The 15,176-nt window shown below is 37.1% G+C and overlaps 1 protein-coding gene across 3 annotated transcripts in view; it reads left to right on the plus strand.

Moving 5' to 3' along the window:
- RAD54B (RAD54 homolog B) overlaps nucleotides 1-15,176 on the plus strand; it is a 63,080-nt gene that overhangs the window by 45,376 nt on the left and 2,528 nt on the right. For 2 of the 3 annotated variants that reach the window (XM_056484753.1, XM_056484754.1), the window contains exons 7-14: nucleotides 506-731; nucleotides 6,652-6,859; nucleotides 7,384-7,523; nucleotides 8,076-8,366; nucleotides 9,694-9,869; nucleotides 12,003-12,264; nucleotides 13,569-13,635; nucleotides 13,958-14,158. In XM_056484753.1, coding sequence (XP_056340728.1) covers nucleotides 506-731; nucleotides 6,652-6,859; nucleotides 7,384-7,523; nucleotides 8,076-8,366; nucleotides 9,694-9,869; nucleotides 12,003-12,264; nucleotides 13,569-13,635; nucleotides 13,958-14,158 — 1,571 coding nt within the window. Of the gene's footprint in view, nucleotides 1-505; nucleotides 732-6,651; nucleotides 6,860-7,383; nucleotides 7,524-8,075; nucleotides 8,367-9,693; nucleotides 9,870-12,002; nucleotides 12,265-13,568; nucleotides 13,636-13,957; nucleotides 14,159-15,176 lie in introns of those variants that run through there. The other variant, XM_056484755.1, reaches the window with a different exon arrangement.

Here is a 15,176-nt window from a genome sequence, read left to right on the forward strand (position 1 = left end):
CCAGATATCATGAAGAGCTAGTGCACCAAAAGGCCTGTCATTTCTGCATACCAGATTTTGTAAACACAAATATAATCAAAGCCATGCTGAAGAACACTGGTTTCTGAGATCTATATTTCATATAATTCAAAGTTATTAATGTAATTTATAATTCAGGCATTTAGAATAAAAAAGATATTATTTCAACCTTGTGAAAAAAATACAGCATTTTTTTCAAAAGTGTTTTCTCAAGTCATAGATTCCTTAAGGTATTGGATAGTAATTCTAGTTCTAAAAGCAGATTTAAAATTTAGTTTTAGAGGACTAATGAATTACTGTAGAAAATGAGAATTTTCATTCTGAGATCTTATAGTACAACTGAATAAAAACCTACAGTAGACATAATAAGTATAAATACATTCTTTATACTTCAGAAAACAAGCACAGAAGCAAATCCCTAAAGCAGTTGTGAATAGTTATAGCTATGTCTTTTAAAATGTTACCAGCACCTCATTACATCTTGCAGAGTTAGTGGCAGATTTGGAGCTATTCTTGCTGATGAGATGGGCTTAGGAAAAACCCTGCAGTGCATTGCACTTGTCTGGACTCTTCTGCGTCAAGGGCCCTATGGATGCAAACCTGTACTGAAGAGAGCACTGGTAGTCACCCCTGGGAGTCTGGTGAAAAACTGGAAAAAAGAGTTTCAGAAATGGTTGGGAAGTGAAAGGATCAAAGTCTTTACAGTTGATCAGGTAAGATTTAGTTCCAAAAGAGGATAAGGTCATTATTGGCTCAGAATATAGAAATTATGAGGCTTTTTCCTCCTCTTTTTTTTTTTAATAAATACTAGAGACAAAGCCTAGTAATTCTCTGTTAATATTTATTTGTAATACTTTATTTCTCCTTCAGATAATTGTCCATATGGGTATTTGGCTGCCAGTCACCAGGTCATAACCCCAGCTCACATGTAGCATATGCCTGTCTTACCTTTCCTCTGGTTTCACCTGTGAAATTGCAAAAGGTGACATGCTCCTCCCTGTGCCTCTTCAGTTTTAGGAGTTTTCTGTGATGTATCAAAGTGCACACCTTCCCAGCTTTACATACCAAAGCATCTACCTTGTTCTCTGTTTCTGTTATAGTTGATTTTGTTCTGTACTGAAAATTTCTGATTTGTTTTGGCTGCCTATTTGGGGTACCTGAGGAGGTTATTCCCTTTATTGCCACTGTCAAGAGTTAGATCTCTGTCAGGATGATTTAAAGTCTCATGAGTTACCAAGCCTAGAGTCTCAGTGTTAGATAATGAGACTATCTCTCGTCTTTAGAAGAATGCAGACAAGTGCAAATCTTATTAAGAAGCAGGATGATGCTGATCCCTGTCCCGTCTTATAGTGAAGCTGTTCCTGCTGGTATTAATATTCACAAGTTCCAGGGAAGTGGAGAGCTTGTAGTACCTCCATTGGTGCTTGCAACAAATTATTTCTTAATTTATAATTCCATACAGGTAGACTGATGAAACAAATAGTACTTCATTCTAAAGGTTATCCAGTTCTTACATCAACCAAATTTTCCTTTAGTCTCCTGCATTATCCTTAATGGAAGAATGAATATTTCAGATGAAACAGAAGTTTTCAACTGAAGTTTGCTTCTTGGTAGACTGTACAAAATTTTGTAACAATAATTTCATTAAATTCAACTCGTTATTGCCAAACTCTTGAAACTGCTGATCTTCCACTGAAGACAATGCATGTGTAATAGGTGCATTTTGCATCATTTCCTTTTCTTAGTAACTTGTTTCAGGTTGTGGAAATGAAGCAAACTGACTTGTCAGGAACTGTAATGTAATATAGGTTAGGATGGGAGATATGAAATTTCCTAAAAGAAATGGATACAAGGCAAAACATAATATGGCAACATTTTAACCCAAAAGGCTAGTAAGGGATAATTAAACATTTTCTTGAAGTTTTTATGAATAATGTTGGGAGGAGAAAGCCTAAATTTGACAATTACTATGCCCCAAAATGACAGTAGCTTTCATTTTCTTTAAATTGAAATAACTTTAAAACTCTTACTCATCTTATTGGACCTATTTGATTTGGGACACTCAGCAGCTTTAACAACTGTGTTCCCAAATACCACAGAATGCATTGTCATGCAAAAGGAAGACACAATATCACCTGCCTGGGATATAATGAGGTATTTCAAAATAATTTGCTGTCTGTCTTCTCTGGAAAAACAGCAATTATCATATTGTTATTTCTCCAGTACAACTTAAAAGGAAGAGCTTGTCTCAAGCATTTTTTGTGTTCTTGTCTCTAAGGAATGCATTCAAAGAACTGGTAGACTTTTTAAAATGTTTTCCTCACTTTCACACTGAAACACAAAAAACTGATCCTAACCCTTCAGTAACAGACTTTTTAAAACACCAGGATATTATCTGCTTTTAAAATATGATTGCAGTTTAATTATGTTAAAATGCAAATGCCATGTAGAGAACATTGCTTTTAAAATGAAGGCATTCCCACAAAGGTTGCTTTTAGGTCTTGTTAATTCCCATGGAGAATAATTCCTTTATCTGTCTGCAGAGTATCTCTTTTTACTGGAGTTGTTTTGATTTGCTTTTTAAGTCAAAATATCTGGAAAAATAATTAATTACAGGTCTACTTTTCTTTATGATTCAGCATTTTTGAATTTACACTTTACCAGCTACACTGCATTTGAACTAGTGCAGAGACAGATCTGTTCTAAGAGGAAGTCTGGGACATTATGGACCTCTAATACTGATTGACAGTGGCTCCATATGTAGCTCCAGGCAACTCACTTAAACCTGTCAAGTCACTTTGGGTAATTGTTAAAATGGAGGCCATAATATAGACATATCTTGCAGCCAGTTAAGTGTATGAATTAATTACTTGAAATCAGCTTGTAAATTTATTTTAATTTTTCATTCATCATCCACTGCTGTTGTTACATACAGTAGGAAATACATTATATTTGTCTGCAGGAGGCTTGTAAGGGACTTTCCTGCTTTTTTTTTTTTTAAGGAGTTCAAATTGTCCTGCCCACTTGATTTTTTTCCAGGAGAGGGATGTTGGTGGCTGTTCCCCAGTGCCTCAGCACTTTCCCCATCTCAGCTCACAGCCTGAAAGTGTAGGAAAAGAAAATGGTTTCTGAGTCCTGGGCATCTTCTGGTGATTGACCACGCCAGGAGAAGTTCAGAGAAGCATTGCCTCTGTCTTCAAGGCTGCAATGTGGAGCCTGTATACTGGTCTGGGACAACACTGGGTCTTCCCTACAGAGCTCCTCTGTGTCTCTTTTCCTGTGCTGGGAAATTTTCTGCTCCTGTTTTGAAAATGGCAGTAAAAATACAAGAAAGCAAACTACAGTCCTGGAAACAACAGGAAAGCTCAAGTCCAGTCCCAAACACCTGGAGCAATGGGTGCATGTCCTTGCACCTGGTCCTTACTACTCCTTGCTTCCTCCCATGTGCTGAGCCTCATCGTGAGCAGCATTGGGACTGATCTGCTGCATGGTACTTTGTGAGATTAATGTGCAGGATTCATCCCATAGATTCATCTGAATCACCTGCTAGGAAGCTCTAAAGGTTGTGATAATTAAGTGGTGCTGCTTTTACAATGTATTACACCATCTGGCTCCAGACTTAGTTGTCTGTGTTTGGTTAACTGATCTTGTTTGAAAATAAAAATACCTTCTAAGGCTCTAGACTGATTTGCTTTTGCAATTAAAGAGGTTCTTCAGCTTGTCAGCTGCACTCATAGCCTGCTTAGTTAGTGAACACTGTTAGGACATAGGAAGAAGCATTCAGGAATTTAACATCTGCAACCAAGTGGAAAGGTAAGGGACATGCCCACAGTAGATTTTTCCAGTTTTATGCATAATTGCAAAACAGGTAAACAGTCCTAGTACATTTAAAAGTTTGCATAGAAATGTAGGTATTTCTAGGAAACTTTTTTGGGGAAAGCTCTCTGTCCCATTACAGTGAGTATTTAGTGTGTGCATTTCCTTCAATAGACATGAAAATTCTTGGTGTCTTTTGAAGGAAAAGGGCTTGAGGGGTATATGGTTAATGGTTGCAGTGATTTTCTGACTGGTAATACAGAAATGGAAAAATAGAAATCTACTAGTGGACTGACATGTTTTCTGGGGCTGGTTATGGACTCTTATTTTCTGTTGGCCAATCCATCAATGTTAAGGGCTAGTAAAAAAGTTAATTATAGAATAATCATGAAATATCCCATTGAAAGGATCATGCATTTTGCCAACCTTTCTTGGCAAAAGCACCATCTAGACAAGATGGCCCAGCATACTCTCCAGCCAAATCTCCACCACTCCCCTGGAGAGATTATTCCAATGGCTGGTGGTTCTCATTGTGAAACATTTTTCTCATGTGCAATTGGAACTTCCTCAGGAGGAACCTTGTAGCCATTATCCCTTAGTCTTTTCCGTGTAACTTCTTGTAAAAAGGGAGTCTCCATCTTCTCTTTAAATAGTGGAACATGGTGATAAGGTCTCCCCTAAGCCCTCTTTTCTCAAGGCTGAGCAAACCCAGTTCTCTCAGCATTTTCCTGTCACTGGCTTCCCAGTGTGTGGCTCTTCTCTGGACCTCCTCCAGCCTGTCCACATCTTCTCTGCACAGCAGGGACCAAACTGAGCACAGTACTCCAGTGTGGCACTGAGCAGAGTGGGATAATGGTTTCTGGATCTCTTGTGGATGCAGCCCAGTGTCCTTTCTTTGCCAGCACAGCACAGTTTGCTCACATTGACCTGATTGTCCACCTGGATCCCCAGATCCCTTTCCACAGAGATGCTCCCCAGCTGGGTCAATCCCAGCCCATGCTGCACACCTGTGTTATGTTTTGCCAGGTGCAAGACCTTAGGGTTGCTCTTGCTGGACTTCATCAGATTCTTGTTAGCCACTCTCCAGCCTATCCAAATCTTCCTGCAGGGTGGTTCTCTCTTCCAAAGTGTCCACTTTCCCACTCAGTTTGGTATCATTGGGAAACTTCATTGTGGTGCACTTGATCCCATCTTCCTGATCACTTTATGAGAATATTAAATAGCACTGGGCCCAACATCAATCCCTGGGGGACCCCACTCGTGCCACACCACCCATGTGAAAAGGAGCCATTTACCAGCATCCTCTGGATGCTGCCTCTCAGCCAGTTCCACCACCATGTGGAGCACTCATCCACAGCACAGCCCATCTGTTTCTCCAGAGGGAGGCTGTGGGAAACCATACTGAAAGCCTTGGAGAAATCCAGGAGGCAATGTCTACCACCCACCCCACATCAACCAAGCAGCTTACTTTGTCACAGAGGGTGACCACGTTTGCCAAGCTGAATTTGTCCTTGTTGAGTTTGTGTTGGCTTTTCCCAATCCTTTGCTTCTGATGTGTGATAGCTCCCATGAAGATTCATTCCATAACTTAAAAGTTCCTCCTTTAAACCCTCCTTGTAGATGGGGGTGATACTATCCTTCCAGTCCTCTGGGACATCCCCTGCTCTCCTTTGACTTCTCCAGAAGTTATGCAGAGTGACCTTGCAATGATGTCAGTCAGCTCTCTTAATACCAGGGCCATTTATGCATGGAGGTCAAGGTCTGTAATAGCTCAGCCCCACTCTTCCTTCACTGACACTGGTGGGTCTGTATTTGCAGTAGCCTGAATTTTTGTTCCTGGGGCTGGGAACCCAGCAGTGCTGGTGAAGACAGAGGTGAAGAAGGTGCTGTGGCTAATTCATGTCTCCTATTTATTGGTAGTCCAATATTTTCCTTCTCTTTCTGCTTGTTTTTTTATGTACCTGAAGAACTGCTTCTTGCAGTTTTTGACATCTCTGGCTAAATTAATTTCTAGGTGAGCTTTTGCTTTTCTGTCTGCATCTCTGCAGGCCTTGGCAATGCCCTTGTAGATCTCAACAGGTATTTATCCACATTTCCATTGCTGGTACAAGTGCTTTTGATTTTGACTCAGAAGCTTGCAGTCTTCTTGCCAAGAAGTCTCTTGCTCCACCTGTTTCCCTTATCTTTAAAGGGGATGCAATATTTTCATGCTTCCAGAAGAGCATTCTTGAAAAACTCCCAGCACTTGGGGGTTCCTTTGGCCTTCACTGAAGCTCGCTGCAGAATCCCTCCCATCTGAGCTCTGAGCAAGCTGAACTTTGCTCTTCTACAATCTGATACCTAGAACCAATTCAATAGGTTAAATAATACCAATATAATATCACATTCAATTAAAAAAAAAAATAAATTAAAAGCTACAAAGGAAATTCTGGTAGAATGTGGTAACTTCCTATTGGATATTACCATTTGAAGCTTACCCAAATGCCAGCAGTGGGAAGCTATTACAGGAACTCTGTGCTCTTCACCTTCATGGTAATGTGTCTCAGAGGATTTGAAGGCTTAGAAGAATAATAAATATAATATAAGAATAATAAATTTTCTTTTACTGAGGTGGTAAAATTCTGAATTGCTGTATCAGATCTCTTTTGCAAATTAGGAAAGAATCAATAATCCAAAGTCATGAAGGAGATAGCAAGTATCTTGTATGATGTGAGAGGAAATTTCTGTACTTTCTGGATTTTCAAGGAATGTAATGATTTTTAAGTATGTGATCTCCAATGCAATAGTTGTATGATGTATTTTCCTTTGTGCCTGCAGGACCACAAAGTAGAAGAATTCATTGCTTCTCCACTTTATTCAGTTATGATAATCAGTTACGAGATGCTGTTGCGATCTTTGGATCAGATTCAGGCTGTAGAATTTAATCTCCTAATCTGTGATGAAGGACATCGTCTGAAAAATAGCACTATTAAGACAACTACAGCCCTTACTAGTCTGTCTTGTGAGAGAAGAATTATCCTTACTGGTCAGTATCTATAGTTACTTTTAATATTTTTTTATGTTGATAGTGCTAGCTTGGGGTAAAAGAAAAAGATATTCTAAATACAGCATGAGGTCAGTTGGAATTTTGGCAATGGGTATTAAATAAAGAAATCTCAGGTCTTGTAAAAACAGGTTATTTCCAATTCTTTTTAGATAAAGGCAAAATTTATCAGTCTTCAGGGGCAAGCAAGGAGCCTTGGATCTTCTGTAAGGGAATTGGGACTCTGCATACACTCAATGTTTTCCTTTTTAGTTATTTAATAAAATTGATTTAGTTTTTTAAATTCCTTTGTCAGAACAATTATATCTGCAGTCTGTTTAGTTAGGAGTACAGTATCTTGTTATTCATGGTAAAGTTTTAGATCAATTCAGGACTCTGAGTAATTCACATTGAAGTAAAACATCTGTTTTCAAGATGCATTCTCAATATTAAGCCCTGCATTCAATGTACTTTCATCAGTTTAAAGAAAAAATAACCAATTGCAGAATTTTTTTTTCCTTTTCAAGGTACGCCCATCCAAAATGACTTGCAAGAATTTTATGCATTAATAGAGTTTGTGAATCCAGGAATACTCGGTTCTTTATCCACGTATAGAAAGATATATGAGGAACCAATTGTCAGATCCAGAGAACCTTCAGCAGCAGAGGTATTTGGTTAAAAAATTCAGTTATAGAAGAAAATTCGTAGTAAAGTGAAATTTGCATTCTATGGAGTAAAGTGAGGCTTTGGACTACTAATAGTAGCTGAAGCTTTTCACCTTTCTATTTGACATAAAGTCACTTGTTTCCCAAAAGGAGCAGAAGGAGAACACACATGTTAAAATCACCTCATTTCAGCTGCCTATTAATTATCAGGCAACAACTGTGCTTCCATCACCTGCATTCCCCAAAAGGCCATCTGCATTTTCTCCACAATACTGCAAGGTCTGCATGCTTTCACTACATCTCAAGAAATTCTAGAATATATTTCAAGCCTTGCATGTCATCTGGGACATTATTTTCCTTTGTTTAAGACTTAGGAAAACAGACATAGAACTAATGCAGTGGTACTAATTGGAGAAGAGCTGGTCATTACAGTCCCATGTCAGAAAGTGGTATCATACTTTTAAGAGGTTATTTAAATACCTAATTAAAATCATACAGAATGTTGTTCTGATGAAATGCAAGATTATAATTAATTTTGTGTTTTTTTCTTGTAGGAGGAAAAGGAATTAGGAGAAAAAAGAGCAGCAGAACTCACACGCCTCACTGGCCTCTTTATTCTAAGAAGAACACAGGAGGTTATAAATAAATTTCTGCCCCCCAAAAAGGAGAGCATCATCTTCTGCCGACCAACAGCGCTGCAACTTGAATTGTACCGAAAACTGCTTAGTTCTCGTGTTATTGCATCCTGTCTACAAGGCAGGCTGGAAAATAGTCCACACCTAATATGTATAGGAGCTTTGAAAAAACTTTGCAATCATCCATGTCTTCTGTTTAAAGCTATAAAGGTATCTATTTGCATGGGGGTGTGTGCTTGCCAGTGGCTTGCAGGCCACTAAAACTGTGTTATCAATGTGCATGTTGCTTAAGGTCATTTCCATACTCTCACATACAACTTGCTTTCAAAAGTCTGCTTTCAAAAGCACGACTGTTAGGAAACCTGAATGTGCTCAGGAAAGGTACCTCACCAGTTTCCTACTGCCTTATCCTGTTTTCTCTTTCTTAATGTGTTTTCCATCTTAACCTTGTCTTTGAATATTTGTGAGAATACATATAAATGTGAATTTTACAAAGAACACTGTTAACTAGAGATTACTAGTCTAGGTTACTAGTATGTAGCTTTTCTGTTGGTTTCTCTGAAACCTCCCTGTCCACATGATAGTTTCACTTTTTCAAGCCTAATGACACTGGGAGCTGCAGGCTCAAGGTGTCAGTGATACTAGATGTCTCTGTTGCCACTTCTCCTGGGATTGTACATAAATAAATGTTCTTCTGCCTGTAGGCAAATAGAATGATAGTTAGAACTTGGTGATAGTAACATCTGTGGCCACTAGCTGAAGTCCAAGTATGCTGGGTGGAAATGTAAATCTTTCTTAATATACATACTTCATGACTTTGGTGTAATATCCACAGTGAAGTTCATTGCCTTTACCTCATAGTATAAGCATTAGAAATTTTTCATCTGCAAAAACACAAGCCTTTATTAAATATAGGGATGGAAAGGACTGTATGTGCAAGTCATTTATTGCCATTGTGGTTTTGGCATTTGAGTGGTCTGGCTTTTTCCTCCCTGTGAAACATTGATTTTCTAATACAGCATAATATTACCTGTATTTCTTCTGCAATTTTATTGGTTTTGCCTGCTAGCTTTTTTCATTTCCAGTAGTATAACTGAATTTTAATGATAGTATTTTCCTAAACAGAGTGAATGATTGGGAAGTTTCATAATAAGATATTAGTGGATTTAGAAAAAATAAACAGTGTATTGATTTCCTCCTCACTCCCAAGGTTTAGATATATCTTTACTGTGGAAATAAATTTGTGTGGTTGTTTTAAGTAGAGAAGTTGTACACATTTTTCAGTTTTAAGTATTTCAACTTCCTACTCAGCTGCAAACAATGTCTTTGGTTAGAGAATGCAATCTAAAATAAACACTGTAGGTATTTTGAAACTTTGCTTTCAATCCTGTGTTGGGAAGTTGTCATGCTCATGCTCACATAATACATTGCTTTGTGACAGCTTTTATGCCTCCTTTTGTCTTTATGATAAAACTGTATCAATAGTAAAAATATATGTTAGAGGAGATATGGAATTTTAACCCTTTATTTTCAATAGGAAAAAAGCTGTGATCCTGTGTCTGAGGAATATGATGAGTCCAGCCTCTATGAAGGTGTAATAGATGTCTTCCCACAGGATTATACTTCAGACACTTTCTCTGAAACCCATTCAGGAAAATTGCAGGTGCTGGTGAAGTTGTTAGCAGCAATCCATGAGCTTAACTCTTCTGAAAGGCAAGTGTGAAAGAAAGGTAAAAGGGAGGCAATGGGAGTGACCTTCTGGATATTGATTTGCTTTTCAAATGCACGGGAATGTAACATTCAAAATAAAAGTATTGCAGCTGTTTGCAGGGCTGCCAAATTAATTTAAGCATTGTAGTCCTGGCTTTCTTGTTATATTGTGAAATTAGAATTTGCAGCTGACATAATTTATCAAGATGCTCTTCATATTTTTTCCAGATAGTGATACTTTACACTATTAGCAAGTAAGATAGAGATACTTTGCTACAGCCCTTGTGCTGCACCCTGTACTTGCAGAGGCTTTCCAATGCTTTGTTATCTTCATGAGAAGATGTGTTAATCTATTAAATTGCACTGAAATATTTTCATTATTAGATTATAAGTTATTTCCTCTTTAATCATGCTTAACTGCTCACTGCTTGCTGCCTTTTCTAAAGTTTAGGGCAACCATTCTCAACAGATGAACTTGCCCAGTAACCACTTATTTTCCCTGTGGTAAATGCCACTGACATGTGGGAAAACTTCTGTTTATCCTGGGGTAATAGGATGCACATGATTAATTTCTGTGCAATTGCTGATTTGTGGGAATCTCACATGACCTGGTGTTCCAGGATAATTTTTTATGGACTCATGCCTTAAAGCCCAACTATTCCAAAAGTATTTAACTTTTAACTTTTATTTCAACTGATGTTTAAATAGGACACACTGTAATTCAGCAGTGGGAAGTAATAGCAGATCTCTTGACACTGATGTAATGGAATATGAAGATACTTTCATTTTACAAATCAGAAAGTTGAACCTGTTGCTGGAATTTATATACTTAGCATCTATTGAAACCAATGACAGCTGAATATTTGGATGTACTGGCCATATTTCATTTAGGTCAGCGAAACCAGGGGTGTCAGTAAAACATGCATCTCTCTGTAACAGTACTTCAGGAGCTGCTGAATTGAGGCATTACTTTATGACTTTAAGTTTTGAAGCATTAATTCAGTGCAGCTCACATTTATTTTTTCTTTGGTTTCACTGCTTTCATTGGCACTAAATAGTTTTTGCAATATACAGATTCAATTCTGAAGTTTATATTCTATTTTTGAGTGCAGACAAAGCTGTGAATTTTGTGTTGATTGACAAAAAAATAAGTCTTGCAAAGTCTTTACAAACAAGTCATGGTTATAGTTCAGTTGTAAAGTGTAATAAATTCTTCTAAAATGTTAATATTTTCATTTTCCTCTGAAATAATTTGTCTAATTCTTCAGAACGTTTTTTTAATCAATATTATTTTTAAAAAATAATGAAATGTATTATTATTTAAAAAAAATAATGAAATGTATTATGTGTAGTTTAGATTACAAAAGACCTCCAAACGAGATCTGGCAGGAAATGCTATGGCTTAAATTCAAAAGATATTTGTCTACTTAGCAGAATCATCCTCAATATTTGGGAGGATAAGAATACTGGATTTTCAGACCTCTGAAATCTTATTAGGCAAAATTCAGAGAAAATAGACCAACATGGCTTGGACCATTACTGGAAGGGATCAGACTGATTTTGCTTTCTAAAAAAATACACTATCTATCTTTCAGTAGTCTTCATTCTCCCCATTGTTTTCAGCCATAAAATGTAGGAAAGAATCTCTGCTTTCCTACTACACTTTCATTATGACTTTTATTAGAATTTTCTAAAGTTTTCTGTAGAAATTCATAGTAGCTTCTTCAGTAAGTAGAGTTATATATATATATATTATTTATTAGCTCCTACAACGTCCTCTGCAAATGCTGTCTTAGCAACTGTTATTTTGTATAAACAGAGATTTGAATAAAAAAATCTGTCTTTGTGATTGGTTCTGAATGCCTGCAATCTGTGCATTGTGCCAAATTCTGTTGCAAAAGGAGACATTAATTATTTAACATTGAATGCTTTACAGTAGGTATAAGGCATCCAGATCTGGTATCTGCTTCTAATTAATTGAAAATGTTTTTATTTCATAGAAAGTAAAAGTAACCCTGGGTTGATGTGTAATTTTTCACTCTCATTTTTGTTTTTTTTATATTTCTTCAGTAATTTGTTATTGGATTTTCATTTTACCAAGCTCTAGGATGATGACTTTGTTTTGCTGTTTGACAGAGTCGTGTTGGTGTCCAATTACACTCAGACATTAAACGTGTTACAAGGTGTATGCAAACATTATGGATACTCCTATACCAGACTTGATGGACAGACTCCTGTCTCCCAGAGACAACATATTGTTGATACTTTCAATAATAAATTCAGCCCAGCTTTTATCTTTTTGCTGAGTTCAAAGGCTGGTGGAGTGGGACTGAACCTGGTTGGAGCATCTCATTTGATCCTGTATGATATTGACTGGAATCCAGCTACAGATATTCAGGTATGGTAACAACTGGGTACATGTGGGTTAGGATGGGCATCAGATGAATTCTTGACTGATTTTGAATTGTCTGGCTTTACATGTCTTATTGCTACCAATTATCACATTGTGTCTGGACAAGTACAACAGTGAGGGAAAATTCCTTATGAGAAGAACAGAAGAAATATTTCTCTGTCATATTATATATATTGGGAGCAGTAGAAGCCCCCTTGCAGTAGAAAATAAAAAGATTAAATTCTGTTTTCTTCAGAGGAGTGAGTCACATATCCTCTTTGTCTTTTGATGTCTTTTTATTTGTAGAGTTGCTGTGTTTATAAAAAGAAAAGGAAAATGGGATTAGATTGCATAGCAAATATTGCTGTTGATTTGCAATCCATGAGAAAAAAGGAGAGACTCTGATCAGAATTGCAAGAATGAGAAAATCATATGGCAGTGATGCCAAAAGAAAGAAAAGAAAGCCAGTGCTGTGCTATTCTTGTAAAGGCACTGTTGGCCTCAAGGAATTATTTAGTTGGCGTAAGAGTCTTCAGTTAAAATTGTCCTTAAAAATAACAATTAAAAAAATCTTTTTATGAGCTCAGTAAGAAACTCTTTATTGTAGAGTAATGCTGTGTCCTTAATACCTGAAATAAGCCCTGATTCTTGGCCTTGCTCCTCTTCCCAGGGTGAATTAGTACCCTCATGTGGTCACTTGTCTTGTTGCTTGAAAAGGTGTGCTAGATCAGACAAAATTGCTGCAGGTTGCCAGAGACTGAGAACCCTGTTGTGTTTTGTACCAAGGATGTAGGTGTAACCTATACATTGTCAAAAAAAAAAAGATCATATAGCAGTACTCAGTTTTACATTTTGTTTGTTTAAGAAATAAAGGAGGTCTGAACAATCACTTTTAGAATTTCAATAGGAATGTGAAAGTCACTTCTGAAGATGTATTGTGGCAAAAAAACCCCCATTTTGGAGATGGGGGAGAATGAGCTGTATTCCAAAATAGTTGTTAATGCTTGGAAAACAAATATGAATAGGGGATTTCTTTCAGGAAATAATTGAAATACCTACTTTCCTACTTCAATGTACAAAAAGGAAGAGAAGCCTAAAGGGCAGAAAGTAAATTATATTTTCAAAATTATTTACAATTAATGCCAGAAAACTTACACAAACAATCACAGAGAGTTACTGGGGAATTCATTATCCAGACAACATCTCTGAACAAGTGAGCAGAACTGGTAATTCAATCAGTGGAGGCTACAAGCTTTACTAAAGCATCCATGTATAGCTGTTAATGCTTTTCATCTTCCTGCTTTCCTCAGGCAATGGCTAGAGTGTGGAGAGATGGTCAGAAACATGCTGTCCATATCTACAGGCTGCTAACCACAGGTCAGAGATGGTGCTCAGCTTACCCAGAGTGAGAGAGATGTGGACATTTTGTCCAGTAAAAGATGAGAGGGAATGTTTTTGGAAATAATTTGTTCTTTAAAAATATATATTGTTTGTTCCTTAAAAGTATATATTTGTTCTGAGTTCAGTTAATATGGAGACATCACATTGATTCACTTGCATTTGCTTTGTTTTTTCTGAAATAACTGGAAATAGTGATTTAGCATTTCCTATGTATATTGTTATCAAGAAAGGGATTTGACTTCTCTGTAAATACTGGTCCAAAATTATCCCTATTTATCTGTTTTTCTTTTCAATACAGGCTCAATAGAAGAAAAGATTTATCAAAGACAGATCAGCAAACAAGACCTTTCTGGGGCAGTTGTAGACCTTTCCAAGACATCTGAACACACACATTTTTCTGTTGAGGAGCTTAAAAATCTCTTTACTCTACATGAAGATTCCAGCTGTGTTACTCATGACTTGCTAGAGTGTGACTGTATGGGAAAGATTGACCATCAAAGTGAGTTTGTTTTTCATTATCTCTGGCCACTGCTGAGGAATCCATTCTTAATATATAATCTCTGGAGAAAACTTTGCTGCTCAGTAAAAGAGGATTGAAATAATGAGGTTCATTATGGAATCTTCCACATACTGGCTGGTTTATCTAATCCATAGGAGTCCTTCATGAAAGGAGGAGGAGGAAGAATAATTCCTTGCAGTAACAACCAGTTCATTTATCATGCAAGTAGCAAATATTCACATCTATCCTTTCTTTAGGGACCTGTCTCCTGTTCTTTTGGCATATCAAAGTTGTTTTCATACCTTGCTGTGTACAGGTATATAGGTTTAAGTTGGAAACAGGATTAAAAAAATAAATGATCATAAGTTATGATTGCATCTTATCCATTTTAGTTTTTATAGCTCATCTAGTTTCTAAAAGGAAAGGGTATCTATTGCCTTGGTATGTTTTTCTTTTGGGGGCATGAAGAATCCATGTACGCTATTTACAGGAGTGATAGTGTGGTACCAATACTGATGTCTTCTAAATGCACACAGAAACCTCAGTAAGAAGAACTCAAGAAATGGGTACATGGTGTGTTCTCAATAGACAGGGGCAAGAAAAGAAGTAATGCAAACCAAATACTTTTTTGCTTAATGGTTTGCATGTTCCCAGGTAATAGGTTAGACTTGTACTTCTCATCTCATTCTACTCAAAATGGGGAGGACTTGGCTAGTGATAGCACAGGGCTTCTGTAGCCATAAGAATTTGATTATCTCCTTTATTTTTGCTCCATATGCTGATTAAATAATTTTTGTATCATCTTTAATGAGTGAAAAATTAGACCTTCTGTTTCTGCATAAGTGATTTTCTAAATTTACCATCCTCCACTTAGATACTATTACAGGATCTGTGTGGGAAAGACCCCTTTTGTGTTGAATGTTAGCCACATTTTCCCAGTGGTATGCAGTGAGGCAGGTGTGGCTCCTGGATTGCAGAAATCCAAAGGAGTTTTGTGTTGCTACTGTGATGAACACTG

Source organism: Oenanthe melanoleuca, chromosome 2 (genome assembly GCF_029582105.1).
Source record: "Oenanthe melanoleuca isolate GR-GAL-2019-014 chromosome 2, OMel1.0, whole genome shotgun sequence".
Taxonomy (NCBI): Eukaryota; Metazoa; Chordata; class Aves; order Passeriformes; family Muscicapidae; genus Oenanthe; species Oenanthe melanoleuca.